Here is a 21,732-nt window from a genome sequence, read left to right as displayed (position 1 = left end):
AAACAAACACGACGACACCAAAAGAGCCATATCCATTTAAAGCAATCTAATTTCATGGGTTATCCCTGTCCTATCCTCCATTCCTCTTTTGTCAGTTACAAACATGTCACCTTTTAGAGTTTAGGTGTTGCCTACCTTTCTCCTTTGAGATAAACTGAGCGCAGCAAAGTCATTAAACAAGGATGAAGCCGGTGAAGTTAATGGGTCTGTAAAAGAATATTAGAAACATTGTTACTACTGTATATTATCAGCACAAATGATTTAGGAAAATTTTTTTAAATATAACTGGAAAAAAGGAGAAAAAAAACTTTCTTATCCCTCCAGAATTAAAAGTTAATCTTGAAGTCAGAACTGTTGAAAGCATAGCAGTTCATTTGATTGTGCGTGGGTACGCAATTAAAATGGCATTTCTTAGCAGAATTTAGTTACCCATTGCCAGTTTAAATAATTATGTGCTGTTTTCCACACCACTTAATTCTACAAATATTATGGACGCTATCTGTTTTGCCAACTTTTTATTTAGAAATTTAATCAGGACCCAGAGGCAATCAAGCTGAAGATTTTATTAGTAAATTATTATTTCTCCCTGTCCCTACACTTTGTCTCCAGAACCATAAGTGTCATAATCTGGATCTCAATCACCGCAGTCACCGTTTAAACAAGAAACTCCAGATTAAGCATAGATTAAAAATATGTATGTCTCCTAATTGCCAGGTGGGTACCATCTGCTAATATACTAATGTTTAAATTGTTTTCTGGAAATCTAAATCTCTTTGACAATGGTCACTATGCCTTTAAAGTGCAGTTCTACTCTGAAGTGTGCCTCAAAAAGGGAACTGCAAGGTTCACTATCAATAATTTCTTATGTCTGTTCAGTTTACAAAGCCAACCTAGCAAATCAAGATGGGTTCCAAAAGTCAGTCTGTTTTTTTTTTTCCCCCCTTCTCGTGTATTGCCATCAATAGTCAATATTTACAGGTCAAATTCTCATCTCATTTACACCAGCAAACTCCATCGCCTTGAACAATTAATTGTGTTCAATGGGAGTGTAGAAGTATAACTCAGGACAAAACTTGTTCTGTAATATAATCATTATTATAAATGAAGTATAAAGAGGAAAGAGCCATCTGACTTTCATATCTCAAGTTGAATTTTCAGGTCAGTCATTAAGACAGGTTTTTTGTTTTTTTACTTGTAAACTGACAAGTGAATTTATTATGGAACGTGACACAAACATGTAGCTCCACAACACCACTTTTGTAGCCCCTTTCAGAGGAGGGCCATACTTTAAATGCGTGTTTTTGCCAATTGGAAGTGGGAACCACTTCTTTAAGAAGTCAAATATTGAGCTACAACTAAGCAGATCATCTGAAGAAATCTGAAGTGCTGTCATATTCTAAAAAGTAAGTAAAAGAATATTGTGAGGTTCAGTGTTTTCTCACTGGAGTTAAACACTAAATTTGCTCAAGTTAAAAGTAAGGGTATTTTCCTTAACTGACAGCATTTCAAACAACTTGGGATCTTTCAGACACTGACATCACCAATCATGATTTTTAAATAGAAAAAGCATTAGCAGCTTCACAACACAAAGAGCCTACAAAATATAGCCATTTTTTGGTATGCATGGAAGGGACGTTCCCAAGTTGGGGAAAGTGGAAAGGTATTACTTAGAACATGATGTGCAGAAATTTTAAATTCCAAGCTCCAAGTTATATGGTGTATGCCACAGAACTCAAGACCCAAATTTGATTAGATTCTGTTAGTGCCAAGTTTCTGTCCTCTGTGACCAGGAGATTCATATCAAATAGCCTGTTATACTTTGGCTGTGGGAAAAAAAATGAAACACATGAGGTGATAAAACAGAACAAACTTAGTTCGGTTTGTAAATAAATCAGACAAAAAATGTGAATATGTGCACACATATTATCTATAATTTAAGAATAAAAAATTGCATATGCAATTCCATTTTACCCAATTCAAACAACTTTTTTTTTGTAAGAAGCATTATAAAAAAAGATTAGTGTATTGCAGCTATATAAATAGATAACTATCAAGGCTCTATAGTAGACATCCAAAGTAGTATTTTGCTTGATATGACTGAATGGTGAGACAAATTTTTATTTTTTCCCATTAAAATGAAAGGCAAGCTGAAAGTTAGAAAGTTCCCTAGTAATTTGGTTCGGAATATTCAGTAATAAAAAATAATTGCACAGCACACACTAGTTGAAGATAAAGTTCTATCACTTTTAAATCAGATTAAAGAGAGAACTAACTCTCTTGAAATTATTTTTTCCATAGAGATAGCTTTTGAACATACCTTTAAACATATTTCTTTAAAAGTTCTTACCATGGCCTGCATACTGCTTGGCACTGTCATTGAGAAGGCTAGGGGAACTGCTGCTATTTGTCATCCTCTGCAAAAAGTGAAAAACAAAACTGTACATATAATATGAAGCTATTAAGGGTGAGGACATATAAGCTAATATTAAGACTTAATATTAATACTAATTAGAAGATTAACATACTGATGGCCATTGTTTCAGGGCAAGAAGAGGATATGTGCTTATTCCCAATCTAATTGCTCTGCACAGATTCTGATTCATAGTTGACAAAAATCTTTTAGCAAATGAAAGAAAACAATTCTAATGAAAACTACACAAAACGAAACAATTGTGTATTAAAAATAGCACTATCTATATCAATTACTTATAGATTAGGAGGCCTTCTTGCACCTAAAGTTCCCCTCCTTTTCCTATAGTTTCTCAAAATGTTAGAGAAGGCTATAGCTTATTTCTTAAAGGTTCCTTCAAGCTGCACTCCCAGGACTCCTCTCCCTCCCCACATTATACGCCACTATCACCCATCTGAAGCTCTTTCCCTGTGGAGAATTGTCAAATTTGTATAGCATTTGGTGGTATGTTTTGAATGATAGAACCTAGAGAAATACCATGCATAGCAGGGCTTTCAGGAAAACTATATGATTCCTGTAGTTATGCAACATGTTTAAAGGCCAGCAATGGTTCTCTCCAACTCTCGCTCTACTTCCCACACCTCTGTTCAACCATTATCAGGATAAGCCCTACTGTAAGGGTAGGAGTCTCAGTAAGCAAGAACTTCACCTTTTGGTCACAACAAAGGAAAGAAGATAAATGGCAGTTTGAGAGCTGCCTCCTCCCTGTATTGTTCTTAGGAATATATACCTGCTATTTGGAGTGTGAAAAGATTCTCTCCAGTTTCCACAAAACAACTGAAATTAGAAGTCCCTGCAGAACTTTTAACACTCACTTCACCAAAACATACAAATACTTCGGTTATATTAAAAAATAATGGAAATAAGGTTTGTAATATAAGTAGGACACAAGTTTTTAAAACTAATGTATGCTTATGATGCCATACAAAGAAAGAACAAAATAAACATTAAATTATAGGGTACGTTGTAAAACCATTTATGCACATTACCTGATAGCAATTTTAGATGTGACCCTCCCAATGAGCTCAGTCAAGACACTTCCTTTCCCAGTTGCCAAGCTAATCTCATTCAATTCTGCATGCTGCATTCTGTTTGGATGCTACAGCATCAAAAACATTCTGTTGTCACGGAACCTATTATGTTACTACCTCTTCCCCCTACTCCATCCCTATGACTCTCCACACACATACCCACATGAACCACTGCAGAACAGCTTGACAGAGGTTAAGAGTGTGAGTACCAACCTCAGGACAGACTGTTAAGTACGATGGCACAAACCCCAAATTGGCTGTGAGTTCTATACTTAGATTTCACCAACCAAATATCAAGTGTAAACTCCTAAGGCACTACAGCAACCTTAACATGGAGGCACAGTCAGTCCCCTTGGGTACTCTGATTTGTCTTGTCATCCATGTAAGCCTACCTCTATGATAGCCTACCATCTCAACAGACCAGTCACTCACCCCAGGTCAATTACACTTTAGATCTCACATCAAAGACTAAACTTGTCCTAAAATCCTATAATCTACTACCTAAAGATTTATTAAATAGGAAGAGCAACTCAGAGAATAGTTTACAAGGTTAAAGCATGACTACTAAAATGAGTTACAGTCTTAAGTTTCAAAAGGTAATAGGAAGCTTCTATAATAAGCAAGCTCTATCTGTCCTTTAGGGCTAACCCAGGCTAAGGAACTGGGGATTCCTTGCTTATGCCTAGAAGCCTGCCCCCAGAGTCCAAGCAGCAAATGAGATACAGTTCCTCCTTGTTAGGGGTTTTTATTCCCTTCCCCCCTTCTGCTTTGAGCTACAAACTCAGCTGATGGGAGGAATTCAATTGCATGACTCATCTTTATGGGGGGACCTAAGAGGGGAGGGGCAGGGGAAGAGAGTAAACAACAGTCTTTTGTCCTCTTTAATGTTCCACCCTAGTTTGTCTGGTGTCAATGAACCTTTTTTTTTTTTTTTGTCAGGCAGGACATAACACCTTCTGATGCAGCATTTCACACTAGTTAAGTCTCTCCCCTGTCTGGTGATTTACACACTTCTGAAGGCGTAAAACACACCCACTTAAATATTACTTTACAATATAGGATACAGATGTTATAAGTGAGATTAATGAATGCAAGCAACTCACAAGCATTCAATACAGCCTAACCTCTGAACACAATCTTATAATCCTAATACCTATTTTAACAACACTAACAGCGGGTGAACCAGATTGATTTCAGCTGTGTATTTGTCAGTATTCAATTGAGGCACGGAGACCTTGGCAAGAGCTGGCACAACCCCTTTCAAGACCTTTGATGAAACAAGCTGCTGGTAATGGCATGCTGTTTCATTGTTTTGATTCTGTGGATGTGTCATATTGCTGAAAAACTGAAGTCTAACTTACAATAAAAGGTTATTAGTCAGTGACAGCCAACTCCTTACCACAGACTAATATCTGCACTGAATTTATAAAATGTACTCATCACCTCAATATCAGGCACACTTTGCATGCTTGGGACTAAGAGTTAACTATCTTTCTGAATACAGAGAACATACCATGACACCTGTCTCTCTACCTCCACCTCAAGAACAACAACATTACAAGGATACAAGTGGAAAAAATCTGACCAGTAATGTAACACTTCAGACATTCTTACTTAACACTTTTCAGCTTCACTCAAAATTGCTTTTAGCAAGTTGAAAAATATTTCCTTTTCCTGTATTAGATGATCCTTCTATTTCTGCCTTAGCTAGTGTATATAATTCTGAAGTCTAAAGTATAATTCCTTCTACCATGAAGTACTTTATTTACCTGCCTCTGAAGAATAGCTGTAGAATTTATCATATCCAGTGATATAGAATGCAAAAGCCAAATGCTATAGGAAGAGCCGAATTTTTGTTTGGTCCTCTATGCAATGTGGTATCTGGTACCACCTGTTGCCTTGATCGATACTTTTCTGCCACCTACTTGAACTGGTTAGTTTCAGCATCTTAGTTCTTGGCATCAGGTATGAACTGAACACAACTGCCACACTGATTTTCTGGTAATTAACAAAACCATATTAACTTATCGTTCTTCTTAAGAAAGTACACAACAGATGAGACCCATTGACTGCTGAATTTCTGGATCAATTGCCACTCTGGTATCTCCTTTAGATTCCTCTCTCCTTATTGAATTGGGCCAGTGCAGAGAGAGCAAGAGTGGTATATCTCAGGGCTAAACGTCCACCTGTGTATGCCATATGAGGTGCACCTTGGCTTTGCTAAACTCATTAATGCAATACAAGGTATCATCTTGTGAACATGCAAGCTGTACAGTGTATGCCTACACATTTTTGTTTTACTTCCTGATACTTGGTCTAGTAAGGGTTATATATAGATTGTTATTCATGACAAACAGTGCATGCATCACAGCCTACTTTATTACACAGTATTAAACAGGCAAAAGATGTGGCTCCAAGTTTCAATATACTCATTTTGCGAAGTTTGGAAGAACTAACCAGGCCTTTTTGTAATTCACCAGGCCTAACAAATTTGCTTCAACAGGTTACATTCATTCACTGCCTGTTTTTTGTTCACTGTTGTAACAAGGAACATTAGCTTTCCTACTTTCACAACTCACAAGTCAATAACTGTTTTATATTATCTTTCACACAAACTATATCCCAAAACACTTTACAGAGTTATTACTTAACTACAGCCTGGATTAGGCTGCTAAAACACTGGGTAGTTGCCCAGCGGTCCTGTTTCTGGGACTGACTAGAATGTCACTCTGTTCTCAATCCCAGCAGACAGGAGAGAGCTTAGATGAGAATTCAGCCATGGTAGAGTTGAGGAAGTGGCATACAAAGGCAAAAACCCAAGGTGAAACAAGATAGGAGGTAAAACAAGGATGACAATGGAGCAAAATTAATTTATCAAATTTAAACATTACTTGCTATTACTGAAGGAGTGGCTACTGTTTACAAAATAAATTTACCACTTTTTTTAAAGGAATTGGTTGGATAGCAATTTCCCTTATTTCAGGGAGGGAACTGTGTATCTGAGCAAAAATGCACTTTAGAATGGTTTATCTGCAATCCCAAAAATGACTGTGGAAAGAAAGAATGAAGGATCAATCCCATGAAGTAGCAACTTCTGTTTATTCTGTAGAAGGACTTTTGGGAAGCATTTAAGTATTAACTCCACTATGGTGGCCAACTTTCAACTTGCTTAAATTGTATTCTTCACGTCTGAAATTCCACCTATACATTTGATTTATAAAGTAGAAAAACAGCATCTCAAAGAAATGCAAGAGATTTTGTATACAATTGCTGATGCAGAATGGCTCCCTCTCTTTCCATACTGCAGTGTTGGATGAATGATCCCAGCATTTATTTTTTAGTTTGTAAATAGCATTGGGATCCATCAGAATGGGAGTTGTTATATAATATAAGCTTTTATTTCACTTATTGTAAGGATAAACAAGTTATTAACAAGGAATTAACTATGCCTATGAAATGTCATCTTAGTAGGGAAGTGACTACACTGAGTGTCTGAGTAGGACCACATTAGATGTTTCCAGAAGCCTCATAAGACAGCTAGAGTTGATTAAGTACCCAGTTAATACAAGGTGATTTGCTCTCTCCAGTCAACCTGCCTCATAAGAGCTAAGCACTAAGCCTATGTTTCTTTATGAATCAAAGCTAATGGTTTTATTATTTTAAGACTATTTTATCTGTAGTGATTTTGCACAGTTTTTTCTAATAATAAAGTCCAAACATTTAATAAATCTACTAATGCTATATTTTGTCAAACATAGCAGTTATTGAGCTCCAATACAGAAGTAACTGAATAAAATTTAATGTCCTCTTATACACAAGAAAGAGGCCAGACTAGAGGATCTAATGATCCCCTGTGGCCTTAAACTCTATGAAACTATAAGGAAAGAGTTACCTGCATTTACTAGAGCATAAAAATGACAAATCAGAATAAAACAAATACTTCACTGCCTGAAAAAGCTGTGTTTTGCTGCACGCACTGAACAACAAGCATGGTCTTTTAACTAGTGATTTAAGTCCATGATTTAGTAGCCTTGGTTTAAACACTCCAAACAACAGATAATCTGATGGTATCAGTGCCCATTCAAAAGATTTGCAATACAGCTGTATGCACTATTGCTTGGACTTGGTATTGTGCATGGACATGCCTGTGGTCTTTGTTAATGACTACACTGTTTTTGGATTAAGAGTTGGGCTACTCTGTTACTCCCCTCAGTTCCACTGATCACTTACAGAAAACTTAATGTAACAGACATGTTGATACTCTACAGACAAGGGAGCCTAAGAGAAAATATTGAATAACTGAACATTCTTGTCAAACTAGATTTAGGCAGTTAGCCTGGGAGAGGTATGGATTTGCAACACTGCATACACATACAACAGCTTTAGACTCCTATACATCTCATGATCCTCACCACAAAGAAGTTTGCACAGAAAGACAACTCTGTCGAAACCAAAGTAAAAAAACCAAACAAACCAAAATCGTTTCTCCAATGCCACACTGATGTCACTTAGTTATTTATATACATTCCCCTAATCCGTGGCTGGCTGCTTCAATACCCAATCGTTTGTTGCTATGGACCCGGATGTGTCATAAAGACCTAGTTCAAAGTCAGCCCCAAAACTGACTGCTGTTCTTTTTGCTTAAGTTACATGGGTACGTTGCCTCCGTTCAAATTGCAAAGGAAAGCTGTTGTCAGAGCAAGAGCCATCATCACAAGCAACATCAGGATCTTGTCTACACTGAGCTTTCTCTGAAAAAAGCCCTATGTTGATGTCACACTGCTGATGAGAGCAATGGTGTAGAGCAGCCAATGGCCTTCTTATTTCCCAACTTGCTCTGAGCTCCAACGGAAGCTACTGGGCTCTCATTTTTCAAAGTCAAAACACTCATCTAGATAAATACTGATTTAAAAATTTTAAAAATCTTAACATTTAATCTCAGACCTATGCACTGAAGAAAGTTTTTCAGAATAGCCAGGGTGGTTATTTGAATATACAGCAATTAAATTATAAAAGGGGAATGAATGCAAGTATAATTCAGAAAAATTAGTATACTTTTACTGTTTCTTCTCTTTCAAGGAACAGCTCAACTTTGCCCCTACTTACAACTCATCCAAAGGGAAGGAAGCATGAAAGAAGGCACAAAGTCAGGTGTTGATGAAAGGGCGCTCAGATATCCATTTTGGGGGTAGCTAACAGTGTAAACATTATTTTGTGTGAACAGAAGATGCTCTATTGCAATTCTGTTGATAAAAGTTCCCAATTTGTAGATCTTGCAGATCATTGTGATGGTTATGAAAAATTCTGTTTTGATGGAGAGGTAGTAGAATAATGATGAGAGGCAAATATAGAGAATGTGTGACAGCCTGTCACACCAGTTTAATCTTCCATAGGGCCATTCTGTGTACCTCCTCAGGATTAAGTAACAAAAGGTATATTGAGAAAGTGCTTGATAACAGTGAAAAAAGCCACTGGCATTCATTCACCCTTACAATGGAACACAAGGGTGAATCCCAAATTGTAATTACACTTAAAGGTGATTTTATCTGTATTTTTCTCAAATTAAGTGGAAAAAATATTGATGTACATCATTTTCATCTAGGCAAGGAATCCATTAAGTATTGCTAAATAGAAAGTGAGAGCTTACAGAAGTGAAAATTTGCTAGCGATAAAATACATCTTCTGATGTAAGGTTATCTTGACCTCAAGCCTATTCCTTCTGCTTCCTTCCCACCACTTCTTTCCCCAAAATACTACCAAATAAATAATTGGTTTCTTTTCTCCCCATATTTCCACAGATCCAATCCTCCATCTAGAAAGCTGCCACCTCTTAAGACACTAAGGTCCTACTCTCTCCTCAAGCCACCTCCTACACTGGTCTCTAGATACATTTGCTGAGATATCCTAATCCACTCCCTTCTTCTAACACCACTTACATTCATTTATTTTCTCCTTAAAGTACTATTATGTTTCATATTGATGAGACTATGACAACTTCTCTGAAAAGTATAATGGTCAGAAACACAAATCATTTAGTTGTCAATGTTCGTGGTCTGTGAAAGGTGATACAGGGCTTTTATTTGGCTTGTGGAGAGCAAGAATCTGATATGAATAATTGCTTCTCTTTCCAGAACTTGACTGGGTTGTTAGCATATTTTGCTCCATTTACAGTATATCCAATTCACAAGTTTTGCTTTAGCTCATACAACTAGACTTCTTCAAAGTATTATGCAAAAGAATAATTTAACTGATTTTTGTATTTAATACAATATGTCCACAATTCCAATGAGCTCTCAACAGTTTAATGATGAAGTTTACAAGTTTCTGCAACAAATGGGCAATTTTGTTCTGATTTAGATGAAATTCCAACACCACTTAAGTGAAAATTTTGAGGTGTGGATTCAAACTCACTTTATCTTTATAAAACACCATAAAAGGATGCTCAACCTCCAAAGCTGGAAGTTTTACTGCTCTCCTGGCCAAAGTAACAACCGCCAGGAAAGCTAGAGAGAGGAGAAAATGAGGACATAGCTATTGATTCAAGAAGGGGCCCCATTAAAACTGAAAGAACCAAATTCAGATCCCATCATACTGCTGGGTTCCTAACAGGTGGGAAGAGCCTGTCCAAACCTTTCAAGAACCTAACAGTCATAGGGCTGGAAAAACAGATCTTCCATCTACAGAAGAATGGAATGTGGAGATCCGTGAGGGTTCATCTGGCAGCTAACTGACAAAATCCTTTTTCCTTTAGGTGAAGCAGGTAATCCACAGTAAGATGAATTAGGAGCCTATGAAGAAGAGGTATCATTCTGCTGGGACCAAACAGAGAACCTCTTACGTTTCTTTAGGCAAGTATATCTGGTGGAGGGTTCTCTGCTATTTAAAAAGAAGAACATTTTGCACTCCAACTTTACAGACCACTTCCTGGGAGTTATCCATTGGGCATGCAAGCAATTAGATGTAAACCGAGAGGGCTGGCCATGGTTCTACAAAACTATGTCCGAGCCTGGGGGAGAAGTATGGGATTTTGAATAGAAAGGCTCAAGAGGCCCAAGAACCAATGCTAGCTGGGCCAGGCTGCTGCTGGTGTCCTATCAGAGCTTGCTCAAAATTACTGGCACCACAGAGAGAGGAGAAAAAGTGTAAAGAAGTTTCCTCTTCCAGGATAGTAGAAAGGCATCTGACATAGACCTCAGGCTGTGACCTGTCCTTGAACAGAACTGGTGATTCTTCCTGTTCTGTCAGGTAGCGGAATAGGTTTATTTCCAGCATTCTCTAGATCTGAAAAATGGATTTTGCTATGTTCGGTCTGAGACACCACTCATGATCCTTGCTGAATGATCTGCTGAGATGGTCCGCTAGACAGTTCTAAGATTCAGGAAGATGAGATGCTTTGAGAGTAATCTCATATCTGATGCAGAAAGACCAAAGGTTTATTGCCTCTTGGCAAAGGGGGTCAAACCTGGCACCTCCAGGCTCGATTAGATAGAACATCACAGTTGTATTGTCCAGGAGCACCTGAGCAGAACCACCTCTGATATGGAAAAGAAACACTTGACCAGCTAAGTGGATAGCTCAAAGCTCTCAAACATTTATGCGTGGGAGAGATTTTGAATATGAAAATGCCCTACATGAGCTCTCTAACTGAGAAATGAAGCATCCATGACCAGGATCATGGAGGGCAGAGTTGGGGCAAAAGGAACACCCTTGCATACACTGGCAGAGTCCAGCTGCCAGTCCATGGATGACAAAATACTTGTAGGTATTTGAGTCAACATGCCCAGCAAATGATGAGGGATGGTAAATAGACTTCAACTCCCCACGTGACTGTGAAGTGAAGTCTGAGATATCAATTTTTGTACGAACAAGTTGCCATGTGACCTAAAAGTTTCAGGCAATTCCTCACTGTTGTACAAGAATATGCCTTGAAGTCTTTGTACCGGTCCAATATTGCCTGAAAACCTACTCTGAGGTAAATATGCAGTTGACGTGGTTGATTTGAATTGATTTGAATTTGATTAAGAATTGATCTTATGAATTTGATTCTCTATACAGGGAGAACTGAGTTGTCCTGTTGATCAACAGGTCCAGTAACTGAAAGGGGGACTGGATCTTCTCAATGGCCACTATTACTTGCTGTCTGGACAGATCTCAAAACAACCAGTCATTCAGATATTGGTACACCTGGATCTCTACCTCTACCACTTGTGCAGAGGAGGACCATAAACTTGTAATGAACATCTGCTACAAGGAGTCTTAAGAACCTCCTGTGGCTCTGGTGAATGGCCACATGGAAGTAAGAATCCTTTAATTTGAGAGCAATGAACTAGTCTTTTGGGTCTAGGAATAATAGATGTTAGGGTAGCCACACAAAACTCTCTTTTTTAATGTATCAATTGAGGTTTAGCAGGTGTAAAATAAATCTGAGGTATACCTTGAACGATACCACATGAAGTGCCAGAGCTGACGACTCTTCATTGCCAGAATGTGCTACTAGGGAGTGCCTAGTGGAACCTGGCTTAGCTCTAACCTTGGTACTGGTCTTCCTGTGTGAGTTTATTGGGAACCTGTCCCTCAAAGATGAAGAGGAGTTTTTTCTGGCTGGAAGAGGTAAAAGTGCTGGACTTCTGCTGCTGCCTACATGATATTGAGAGAGAGAAGAGTGTCATCTCTCTGACTCTCTGCAGCACAGGAATGCCGCCAAGTCTGGTTGCATGCTCCAAGATAGAGTAAAGTCCGAATGGGACAAAAAGCTGCTTCTAACAAGGTATCTCAACGCTGAAATTCCCTCAGACCCCCTATAGTCAGGGCTCCTACATCTAACAAAGACTTTAAACAGAGGGAGTTAGGCTTGCTGACTGACAGATTAGTTAGAGACAGAACAGCACTTAAAGCCCAGGGACTTAGGCATGGCCCCATACCAAGCTAAAAGCTCAAAGAACAATAAAATAAAAACCAAGACATCCCTTGCAAATGAGTACCATTAACTAAAACTATAACAATTATACTAAAGTAACTATTTACAATTAAAAAACCTCAAGAAAAATCTTCCTAAAGAGAGAATGAAAAAGAGGGTGAGAAGCTCACATATGCTCTGATTAGCGACCACAGGAGATGAGACGGAACCAGAGTGGAGGCTGGAAGGGTGTCAGGGCTGTTCTGCACCTTTGTAGCCTTGGATAGTAGCACAAGTGTGCAGAGGGCACATGCACTGCAACAATGGATACTACTATGGGATAAGGTTCTCGGGCTTCAGTGCATTGGCACGTGCATACCTAAGTGGAATGTGCATGTACTCAAAGAATTAAGGTTGCCTGTGCAATCTTAACTTGCCTCTCTAGGGTTTATACATTATGATACAGTATTTAATTACAGGATCACATACTAATTTTTCCACAGGATCCCTATCCCATTCAGTGTACAGGATAGGCCTGCTCTAGGGATGAATCAGGTTTGTGTAGGGAAGGAGACTGCTGTCTGTAGCACTCCTGTTTCAGTTGCTGCAGAAGATGATAGGTGTGTAGTGAATGAGGCAGGGGACTGCAGAAAAAGAAAGAATGGTCTCATATGAAAGGAGGTTGAATGCTGCCCTGGAGGATAGGTTTTTAGCACTGCCTCTCCCACAGAGTTCCCATGTGTTAGTGAAATCACTGAAACCAAACTTTTCAAAGGTGGTCACTAATCACGTCTTTCCATTTTCTGGGTGTCTGACTTGGAACCCACGGTCTGATTTGCCGGAGCACTGAGCACTCTCAGCTGTAAGTGGAGTCAGTGGGTGCTGTGTTTTCAACATGAAGAGCTATATAACGTTAAGTCCTCTGAAAAATCAGGTCATAGGTTTCTCAAATTTGGCATCCAAAATTAGTTCTTTTGATATTAATCTCTCTGTCTCAGTGCACCACTTGTAAAATGGGATCAATACCTATTTATCTCACAGGGGTGTGTGTAAATAAATTTGTTAATACTCCTGAAGCACTCTGATGCTATAGTGATGAACTCGACAGAGAAGCCCATGAGCAAATGATTAACTGTCTTCAAAGCAGGGTTTGAATGGTGCACATAAATAAGGCATGGGGGCCACACATGGAACAAAAATAAGTAATCAGAACATTGAACAGCTGCTTATTAAATGCGCATCATACATTCTGTGCACAGAAGGAGACAGGAACCTCATGACCAGGTTACTAAATATTAAATACCTCATGACCAGGTTATGTATCACAATGCATATGCACAGGAGAATTAAATTAAGGCACAGGCAACCTTGTTCCATCACTCTCACATCCACATGATTCAGGAGTAGGAGTGGGACCTTTAAATCCACCACACAAACTTCTGCCACTTGAGCTAACAGAGTGACTGATAACAGTAGTACACTGTCATCTTCTATGTGCACCAGTACTAGAGGGTTACGGGACACTTTGCCAGTGGGCTTCACAGATATTCACTGACCACAGAGGAATGGTGAAATTTAGTACTCTTGAGTTCCATTCCAGACTCTAGAGCAGAGGTCCCCAAACTGGGGGGAGGGAGGCAAAGCAACATTGGGGAGGCATGGCAGGGCCCACGCCAGCCCGGTCACAGCTCCACACACAATCACAGCTCCGCTCCTCGCCCCAGCTACGGCCTCGGCACCATGGCCTGGCCGCTGTTCGCCCTTCTGCCCCACTCCTGGCCTCGCCCTGACCCACCCACAGCTGCGACCCTGGCCTTGGCCTCGGTCATGGCCCCTGGCTCCCAGCCAAAGACCCAGCCCCAACCATGGCACAGCCACAGTTCCACTTCTGGCTCTGGCTCCCAGCCCAGCCATAGCTCCAGCACGGGCTGTAACCAGGGCCCTGCTCCTGGCATTCAAAGAGGAGGGGTAAGGATGAGGCACAGCATAAAAAGTTTGAAGATCACCACTCTAGAGGAAAGTGTGCTCTAGTGGGCACAAAACCTTCTGCCCCATCCCCTGAAGCCTATCCTTGTCCCAAGCCTGTCTTTTTCTCTCTCGGCTCCTCATCTCAGTCTCCACTACTCAGGCTTTTCCTCCATCTCCTGGCCCAGCAAGCCCTAGCCCCAGTCATTTTATCCAGCCATTCCTAGTTCCCCTGGCCTCCAGTCGCTGGTGCCGCAGCCCACATTCACAATCTCCACTAACTCTCTGCCCCAATCTTTCTGCCCAGGCTTCTTGTCCAATCTCAGTGTCATCATCCTGTTGTCCTAATTTCTTTGCCTAGCCAGTCCCAGGTCCCCTCCCACACTCCAGTTCCACATCAGTTCTTCCCTCATCTTCTTACCCTGCCCACAGTTTCTCTATCCCCTCCCTCCCATATTAGCCTCCAGTCCCACCTGCACCATCTACCCATACGTCCAGCTCTTGTCCCCTCTGTACATGAATCAGACAGCTTCCTCTTCTATGCTGCTTGGGCCCAGTAGAGGACAGAGGCTGTTCTCAGTTCTTGTGCCCAAACTGGACCCAGCACAGCTTGCAGCAGCTCAGAGCTGCAAATTCAGGGAAAGCCCCACTCTGCTCTGGGCCAGAGCATGCCCAGCATGAATGGAATCTTCCAGAAATTTAGCAGATAAAAATCTAAAGAAAATCTATACTAAGCATGTGCAAACAGTGATTTTTCAAAGTCTTATAACTTGTTCAAATTTGGGCAGACTTTCACAGGGACAGCAAAAGGTGTATCCTTGACACAATGGCCATCTACCAAATTTCAAGTCCCTGCTCCAAAACACAGGAACAGTAGAGTTGTTAAAAAGGTTGCAAGAATTTATCCCTAGCCTCGTTCTCAGAAACGAATGAAATGTTTTCAGCAACATTTTAAAAAAGATTTACAGACAACCAGCATGGCAGCCCAAATGGTTAAAATTTGGCAGTTATAAGCAACTGAAAACTTGTTCTTATAATGAGACGTATCAAACAACCTTAATAGGTGGGGTTGGTAGCTCTGCCTATTAAGTTTGTGTATTTGTCTTCATATATTCCAGAGAATTTACAGACAAAAAACTTCAGTTTATTGTTTAAGTGCAACATCTTCCAATGCAAACCCTAAAAACAAGAAAATGTCAATGTATATGACACCTCTTAACAGTAAGTTTAATGCCCACACAGCATGTTTTTAACAATGAGACTCATCTTCACAAGGAACTTTCTACGGCTTCCCACAGATAGGAAAACACTACACACAACCCATTAAGTTTTCACACAGTAAACCACAAAACCTTAATTACAACCGTAGCAATATTACCAAATATTCAACATTTACATGGGCACCCAGGTTAGCGCATGATGTGTTATGTTTCTGAAAGTAATATGAAATTATAATTAAGGTTGTGTGTTCTAAAACGAAAATTTTGCTGTTAAAGACCAGAGTCCCAAAAAAAAAAAAAAGTTAAGTTTTGCATTTAAGAGTAGAAGCACTTATGTTGTGTGGTTCCATGTTTATCTCTGTGCTATCTAGCTCAAATTTGTTCAAAGTATAGAAAAGTGATTTTTTAACTTCCAGCCCTGCCAGCTCACCTTGAGATCTGAGAGCAAGATGGGCTATTTCTATCTCATATATAACTAGCAGGAATAAAAAATTCTACACAGCAAGTTATAAATCCTCCAACCCCCTTTAAAATACGAGTTATAGCCTTCTTCATATCACGCATGAAAAAGAAGGAAGCAAGAGAACACCTAATTCTCTCCCATTCTTTGCTGGTTACTTTTATATCCACCATACCGCCATAGCTGAGCTCAAAGGAGCCTCATCAGCTCAAAGTCCCTTGATATAAAATAAGAAAGAGCTGTTGTCAGGGCTTTCTCCACAAGAAAGCACTCGCCACCTTCAGTCATCCAAAATCTGTATTTATTAGCCTCCCAAGCATGTGGGCAGACCATCTTCCCTCAGATTTTTAAAGAGAGGATGGATTGAGGGTGAGAGAGCTTTATTATGTTATGAGTTTATTGTTGCATTTACTAGCAACAATATTTGTGCTTTGAAGTAAGATGAGCAGCCCTTTGCAATAGACAGTATTGTGAGACTGTTCTATTGTATATGCTAACATACAATAGACACCTATATTTGCTATAAAATAAAAAAAATCTATTCCAAAAAAATTACATCGCAAACGGAGGTCACTTAATTAGTTTATATTCATTGGGCAATGCCCCATAAGTAGACTGTGATAACTGTGTAGCAATTAGATGTTCACCTGAGAGTTTACAGAGGTTATGCTATTACTACATAGTTACTTTAACAGTCCACACAGTTTCAGAGACTTAAGGGCATTAAAATGTATTTCAATGAAAAATATTTTATAGTTTTGAATTAAAAGTCTGAAAAAAATTAGTCATACCAATTCAAACCGACAGACCCAAATAAAGGGAGCCTTAAAAAGAAACCTGGATGATTAAAGTTAAGATTGCCATATATTTTGACCATAAGTCACAAGAGGATTTAATGTACCAAAATAAAGAGAAATCAATTAATAGAATACACCTTTCATCCTGAAAAAGTGCTAATAAAGAGCATCACAACAATAAGGAATGAACAAGGTTGTTCTGTTTCCACCTGTTAGATGAGATAGACAAGCCTGATGTATTCCGATAGGTACAAAAACACTGTGGAAAGGCAAATTAGTTTTCTGTTGCTCCGGCCACTTAACTGTTTTTCAATTCTTAGCACAATAGTATAACGTGGCTGTCAGAGCTAGTGCAAATTGATACAGTTCACTGCTAACATTACCTGCATCATGGGATACTTTGCTTCAGCAGGACTTCCAAATCCATTAACGCCAATGAAGCTGGTGCTAAAGTAGGAATCTGTGAGACTAGCATCAGCTAAACCACCACCATCTAGTCCAGGAACTAAAAGAAAAAGGAAAAATGTTTCAGATTATTTTAGTTTAGCAAGTGTACTTGTTTCTTGCCAATAAAATATTTTTCTAGATTTAGACCTGAATTCCTAGGAGAAGCAACAAAGAAAACATATTGGTGTATAATGAAAAGAGAAGTTAGGGTGGAGGATGGTAAATAATGAGTGGGTGCACAATATGAAATTACAGCAGACATGAAAGCAGGGTAGAGCTATGCATATCCTTGAAGGCAGAGATGAAGAACTCAAATAATGTGGCAAGAGTAAGGAACAAGTGATGGTATCAGAATAGAAGGTAAAAGGGTTGGAGCATCAGGAAAGGAAGAATTTTTTTAAAAAGCATAGAAAGTAATGATCTTGCAGAGTAAAAAGTTCCAAAGTGTTCAATAACTTATTTCTCAGACAACTATTTTTCAAACAATGTCTTGATGGCAACATTCATGGCAAGTTAACAACTTAAAATGATGTAGTTTCAGTTTTTCTCCACACATCTTACAGCACAGACATTCTACATTTCCTTAAACTTTTTATGACCTTGTATTTCAAAAGTGGTTAGACAATTTTATTCAAAGTTGCCAAAAAGTTCTTCTAAGCTAAGAACAAGCATGAGAGATGTAATTCCCAAGGCATATTTTCAGAAAGTTAAGTGTTTAGAAACAAAGGGCTATAATAAAAGTACATCAACTATACCTATATAGATTTGCTACTACTGTGCAACAAGGATTTTTAAGAATACAAATATAGTAATTTCATGAAGAGCTACCACACACTAGTCAAACAGCAAAGAATCAAGATTCCATAGTTCTATGGAAAGTATGTTTCAGTAAAGACCCACCAAAAAACTTAGCTGTTTGATGACAAGGCATGGATCAACTCAGAGGAAAGACCTGTACCACATTAGTGCAACTTGAAACTTGGTATCAGCCTCCGGCCAGTTGGTAGCATGCTAACATGTCTTCCTACTCACCATTCTCAAACAGACTCAAATAGATCTCTGTACCAAGCTGAAGGATTGCAGTTGCTGGTATTCAAACCTACACATAAATGTAGGGTTTTGAATGCCAAATCAGGCTACTTGAACTAGTTGGTGACTTCTAGTCTGGAAGCAGGTAGATAGCAGTAAAATTTTTCCAGGGGAAACAGAGGTGTTAAGAGGATTAGCAGTACTCAAATGGTACTAGCTTGCATCCGGTTAGCAACTGACAAGTTGTGCTCATTCAGGCTTCAGCCTGTATCCCCACTTTAGCCAGCCAACTTAAGTTAATAGCACCACTGTACTTGAATGACAGGTTGCGTGTGGACCAGGAGTCAAGTTAAGGGAAACACTTGAACTATCAAGATAACTTTGCAATGAAGACATGCCCTTAAATAAATTAAGGCTGATAGGACATTGGCATTTAGCTGGCTACTTTGAGTTTTTCAGGAGAGATGTTCATTACAGATGTTAGAGACCGCAACTATTTAAGGTCACTAAAAATGACATGAAATTTTCTTCAAGTCAGTTTTGAATCATAAATTTAAGGACTAAGGGAACAGGGAGGCAGAGCTGTATCTCCCTCTACCTGCAGCATGTTCTAGGTCCTCTTCCACAACTTCAGAAGAGCAGCCAAGAGGGAGCTGTAGACAAGCCTCCAACCCCACTTGGTAAGCCCAGCAGGGGGCCAGAACTACTTCTGCATCTGCAGTCTGGCCCTGTTCTGACCCCACTTCCCCCATAGCTGTTTAGGTGCGAAGTTTGAATTCAGAAGAATGGAACAAGAATATTCTATTCTGTAGACCTATAGTAATGCAACAACACTGAAAACAGCAGAGCTGCCAAATATTGTTGCCAGTCCTTGCTAGTCAAGATCCAACTTGGACTGAGAAGGGTCATAGTATTTGAACTTAATCTATTATTTTGTCGGGACAAGGAAGCCAAGACACTCACCAATTTTTTTTTTTTTTTTTTTTTTAAGATGGAATTTGGGGCTCTGTTTAGTGACAATAAGTAGTTTTCATGTTATTTTTCCATTAAGAATTACTTGGGTTTGCACTGAGATATCTACTGCCTCAGAATCAGGAGTCTTCTCTGCTTGAATTTCAGTCAGTATTGAAAACTGAGATACTGCTGCAGCTTTACGATACAACGTACAAGTTAAATCCATGTGCTTCCTAAGTGGTGAAGCAACTTTCAAAATTTCAAGAACAGTTGCCATTCCAAGATACACTGTATAAGCTCATTGGCATTCCTGCTTTTTCACGCTACATTTCCTTCAGAACCCTTGGACTACATCCAATCCTGGTGATTTACTGCCATTTAAATGTTTTAGATTGAAATATTTGAGGAAGTTTATGGTGCAATCTGTTTAGGAATGCCACATGGATTTCTCATGTGGAAAGATATGCTTGTCTTAATTTCTCACATTGTCCTTCACTATAAAGACTCATTTAACAAACCTGACTTCTCTGCTACATTATAGTTAAAGCAACATCCAAGATAACAAAAAACTGGAAAATGTCAGAGAAAAAAATCACTTTTTTTCCAGTTGATTATTTTGTGTATTTGACAGCATTTTGTGCATTGACACACTCAGGGTACATCTACACAGGGATAAAAGCCCCCTGGCATGGCCACGGCTGGCCCAGGACAGCTGACTTGGGCTCAGGCTGCAGGGTTAAAAATTGCTGTATAGATGTTCGGGCTGGGGCTGGAGCCTAAGTTCTGGGACCCTGCAAGGGTGGAGGGTCCCAGACCTTGGGCTCCAGCCCCAGCCCAAACATCTACACAGCAATTTTTCAGCCCCAAAGCTGAGCCCCACAAACCCAAGTTTTTTAATCCCTGTGCAGCCATACCCTAAGAGTACAATGACAAACAGTTCCTCATTCCCTACCAGACTGGCCACTCACATTGTTCTTCAACACAATAATCATGCATCCTGTGAAACATCTATAAGTCCTGGGGTAAAAGAATGGAAAGTTGTAGTCTCACAAGTCAACACTATGTAGATGACCCCTAAACTCTGTAACTCACTCACTTCAATGCTAATAGCCCTAGCATAATAAAAATATTTTGAAGAGCTATCTACCACAGCATCTCTCAGTGACAGACTACCTCAAAATGCCATGTCATTCTGTAGCTTTAGAGTTTTTCTTGAATCCTGGGTGTTTCTGGGCACTTACAAGAGCTGCAGCTGCCCCACAATATTCTCTTATCTTACCTGGAAGAAGGCTGAGCCTCTTTTGTAGGGCAACAATCTGGCCAGTTGTCCATGATTTCTAACTTCCTTGCTACAGAATAAGTACCCTGACCTTTAAAAGATCCTAACTGGTCCCAAGCACCAAGGATGACCAGACAGCAAGTGAGAGAAATCAGGACACTTTTTGGGGGGAGCGGAGGGGGGGACGGACAGGAATAGTTGCCTATATAAGGCAAAGCCGATAATATCAGGACCATCTGGTCAACCTACAAGCATCACCAGCCACTGAGAAAACACCACTCAGATGCTCCACTCACTATACTGGCTCCCTATAAAAAAACATGCTAATTTCAAGGTTATAGTCCTCATCTATAAGGCCTTTCGTTGCACTATACCAAATTACTTAATAAAAAAACTTCCTAAAGAGCCATGCTCCACATGGTTAAAAACCCATTACAGCAGAGGACAAGAGTTTTCCAGGTAATGGCCTCAGACAATGGAATTCCATTCTAGAGATGACAAGTGAAGCCTGACTTCCCTGCCTTCAGAATAAAAACCCAAGATTCATTTCTTTAACATAGTCATTGCTGTTGATGTGGAAAGGATAAGAAAAAGAAAAAGAAAAAAAAAAAGACAAAGGGATGAGATGCAGCTCACATAGACACACATTAAAAGAAGAGAGAAAATTGTTTCCAGAGACCTTTCCAGAAGCCAAGAGAAACAGAGTCCACTTGTCTGGCCAGGTCTTCCATAGGATTATTTTTGGGGAAACAATTACTACAGCAATGGGTGCTTGATAAGCAGCTAGTTAGAGGAGGCAGTTGTCACTTGGTCTGTGTTCTAGAAGACCACAAATGCTATGTTAACAGCTTTTTCTCTTCTTGACTTTGCTTTTGACAACTAATTATTCAGACAAGCTACAGATTTTTTTCCTGAGATGAAGGCCACAATTCTTAAAATCACTTCTGTAACTGTGTCATGGCCTGCTTAACGGAGAAGGCTCTTGCACTGGAAGTGGCTGGACTTCACCAAGGATAAGTAGTGTTGAGTAACTGGAAAGTAGGTTTCCGAGATCCATATATAATGGGCCTGGGACATACCTTAGAACAGATTTTACTGAACTACATTAGACCCTGCATTCAACTTGCCCATTTTGATCTTTTCTATATAACTAAAATTCATTAGTATACTTTGAAACTGTTCCA

General features: G+C 39.5%; 1 protein-coding gene across 2 annotated transcripts in view; it reads right to left on the bottom strand.

The window, feature by feature from the left end:
- Positions 1–21,732, bottom strand: part of PAN3 (poly(A) specific ribonuclease subunit PAN3) — a 100,616-nt gene that overhangs the window by 71,530 nt on the left and 7,354 nt on the right. For both annotated transcript variants that reach the window (XM_067562922.1, XM_067562923.1), the window contains exons 2-4: positions 17,223–17,344; positions 2,348–2,414; positions 136–206 (exon numbers count right to left, since the gene is read on the bottom strand). In XM_067562922.1, the coding sequence (XP_067419023.1) occupies positions 136–206; positions 2,348–2,414; positions 17,223–17,344 (260 nt within the window). The remainder of the gene's footprint in view (positions 1–135; positions 207–2,347; positions 2,415–17,222; positions 17,345–21,732) is intronic.

Source organism: Emydura macquarii, unplaced genomic scaffold (assembly GCF_026122565.2).
Source record: "Emydura macquarii macquarii isolate MOO-44397 ecotype Brisbane River unplaced genomic scaffold, CSIRO-AGI_Emac_v2 contig_2473, whole genome shotgun sequence".
NCBI classification, from domain to species: domain Eukaryota; kingdom Metazoa; phylum Chordata; order Testudines; family Chelidae; genus Emydura; species Emydura macquarii.
The sequence above is the reverse complement of the archived record's forward strand: the minus strand, read 5'-3'. Positions and strand labels throughout refer to the sequence as shown.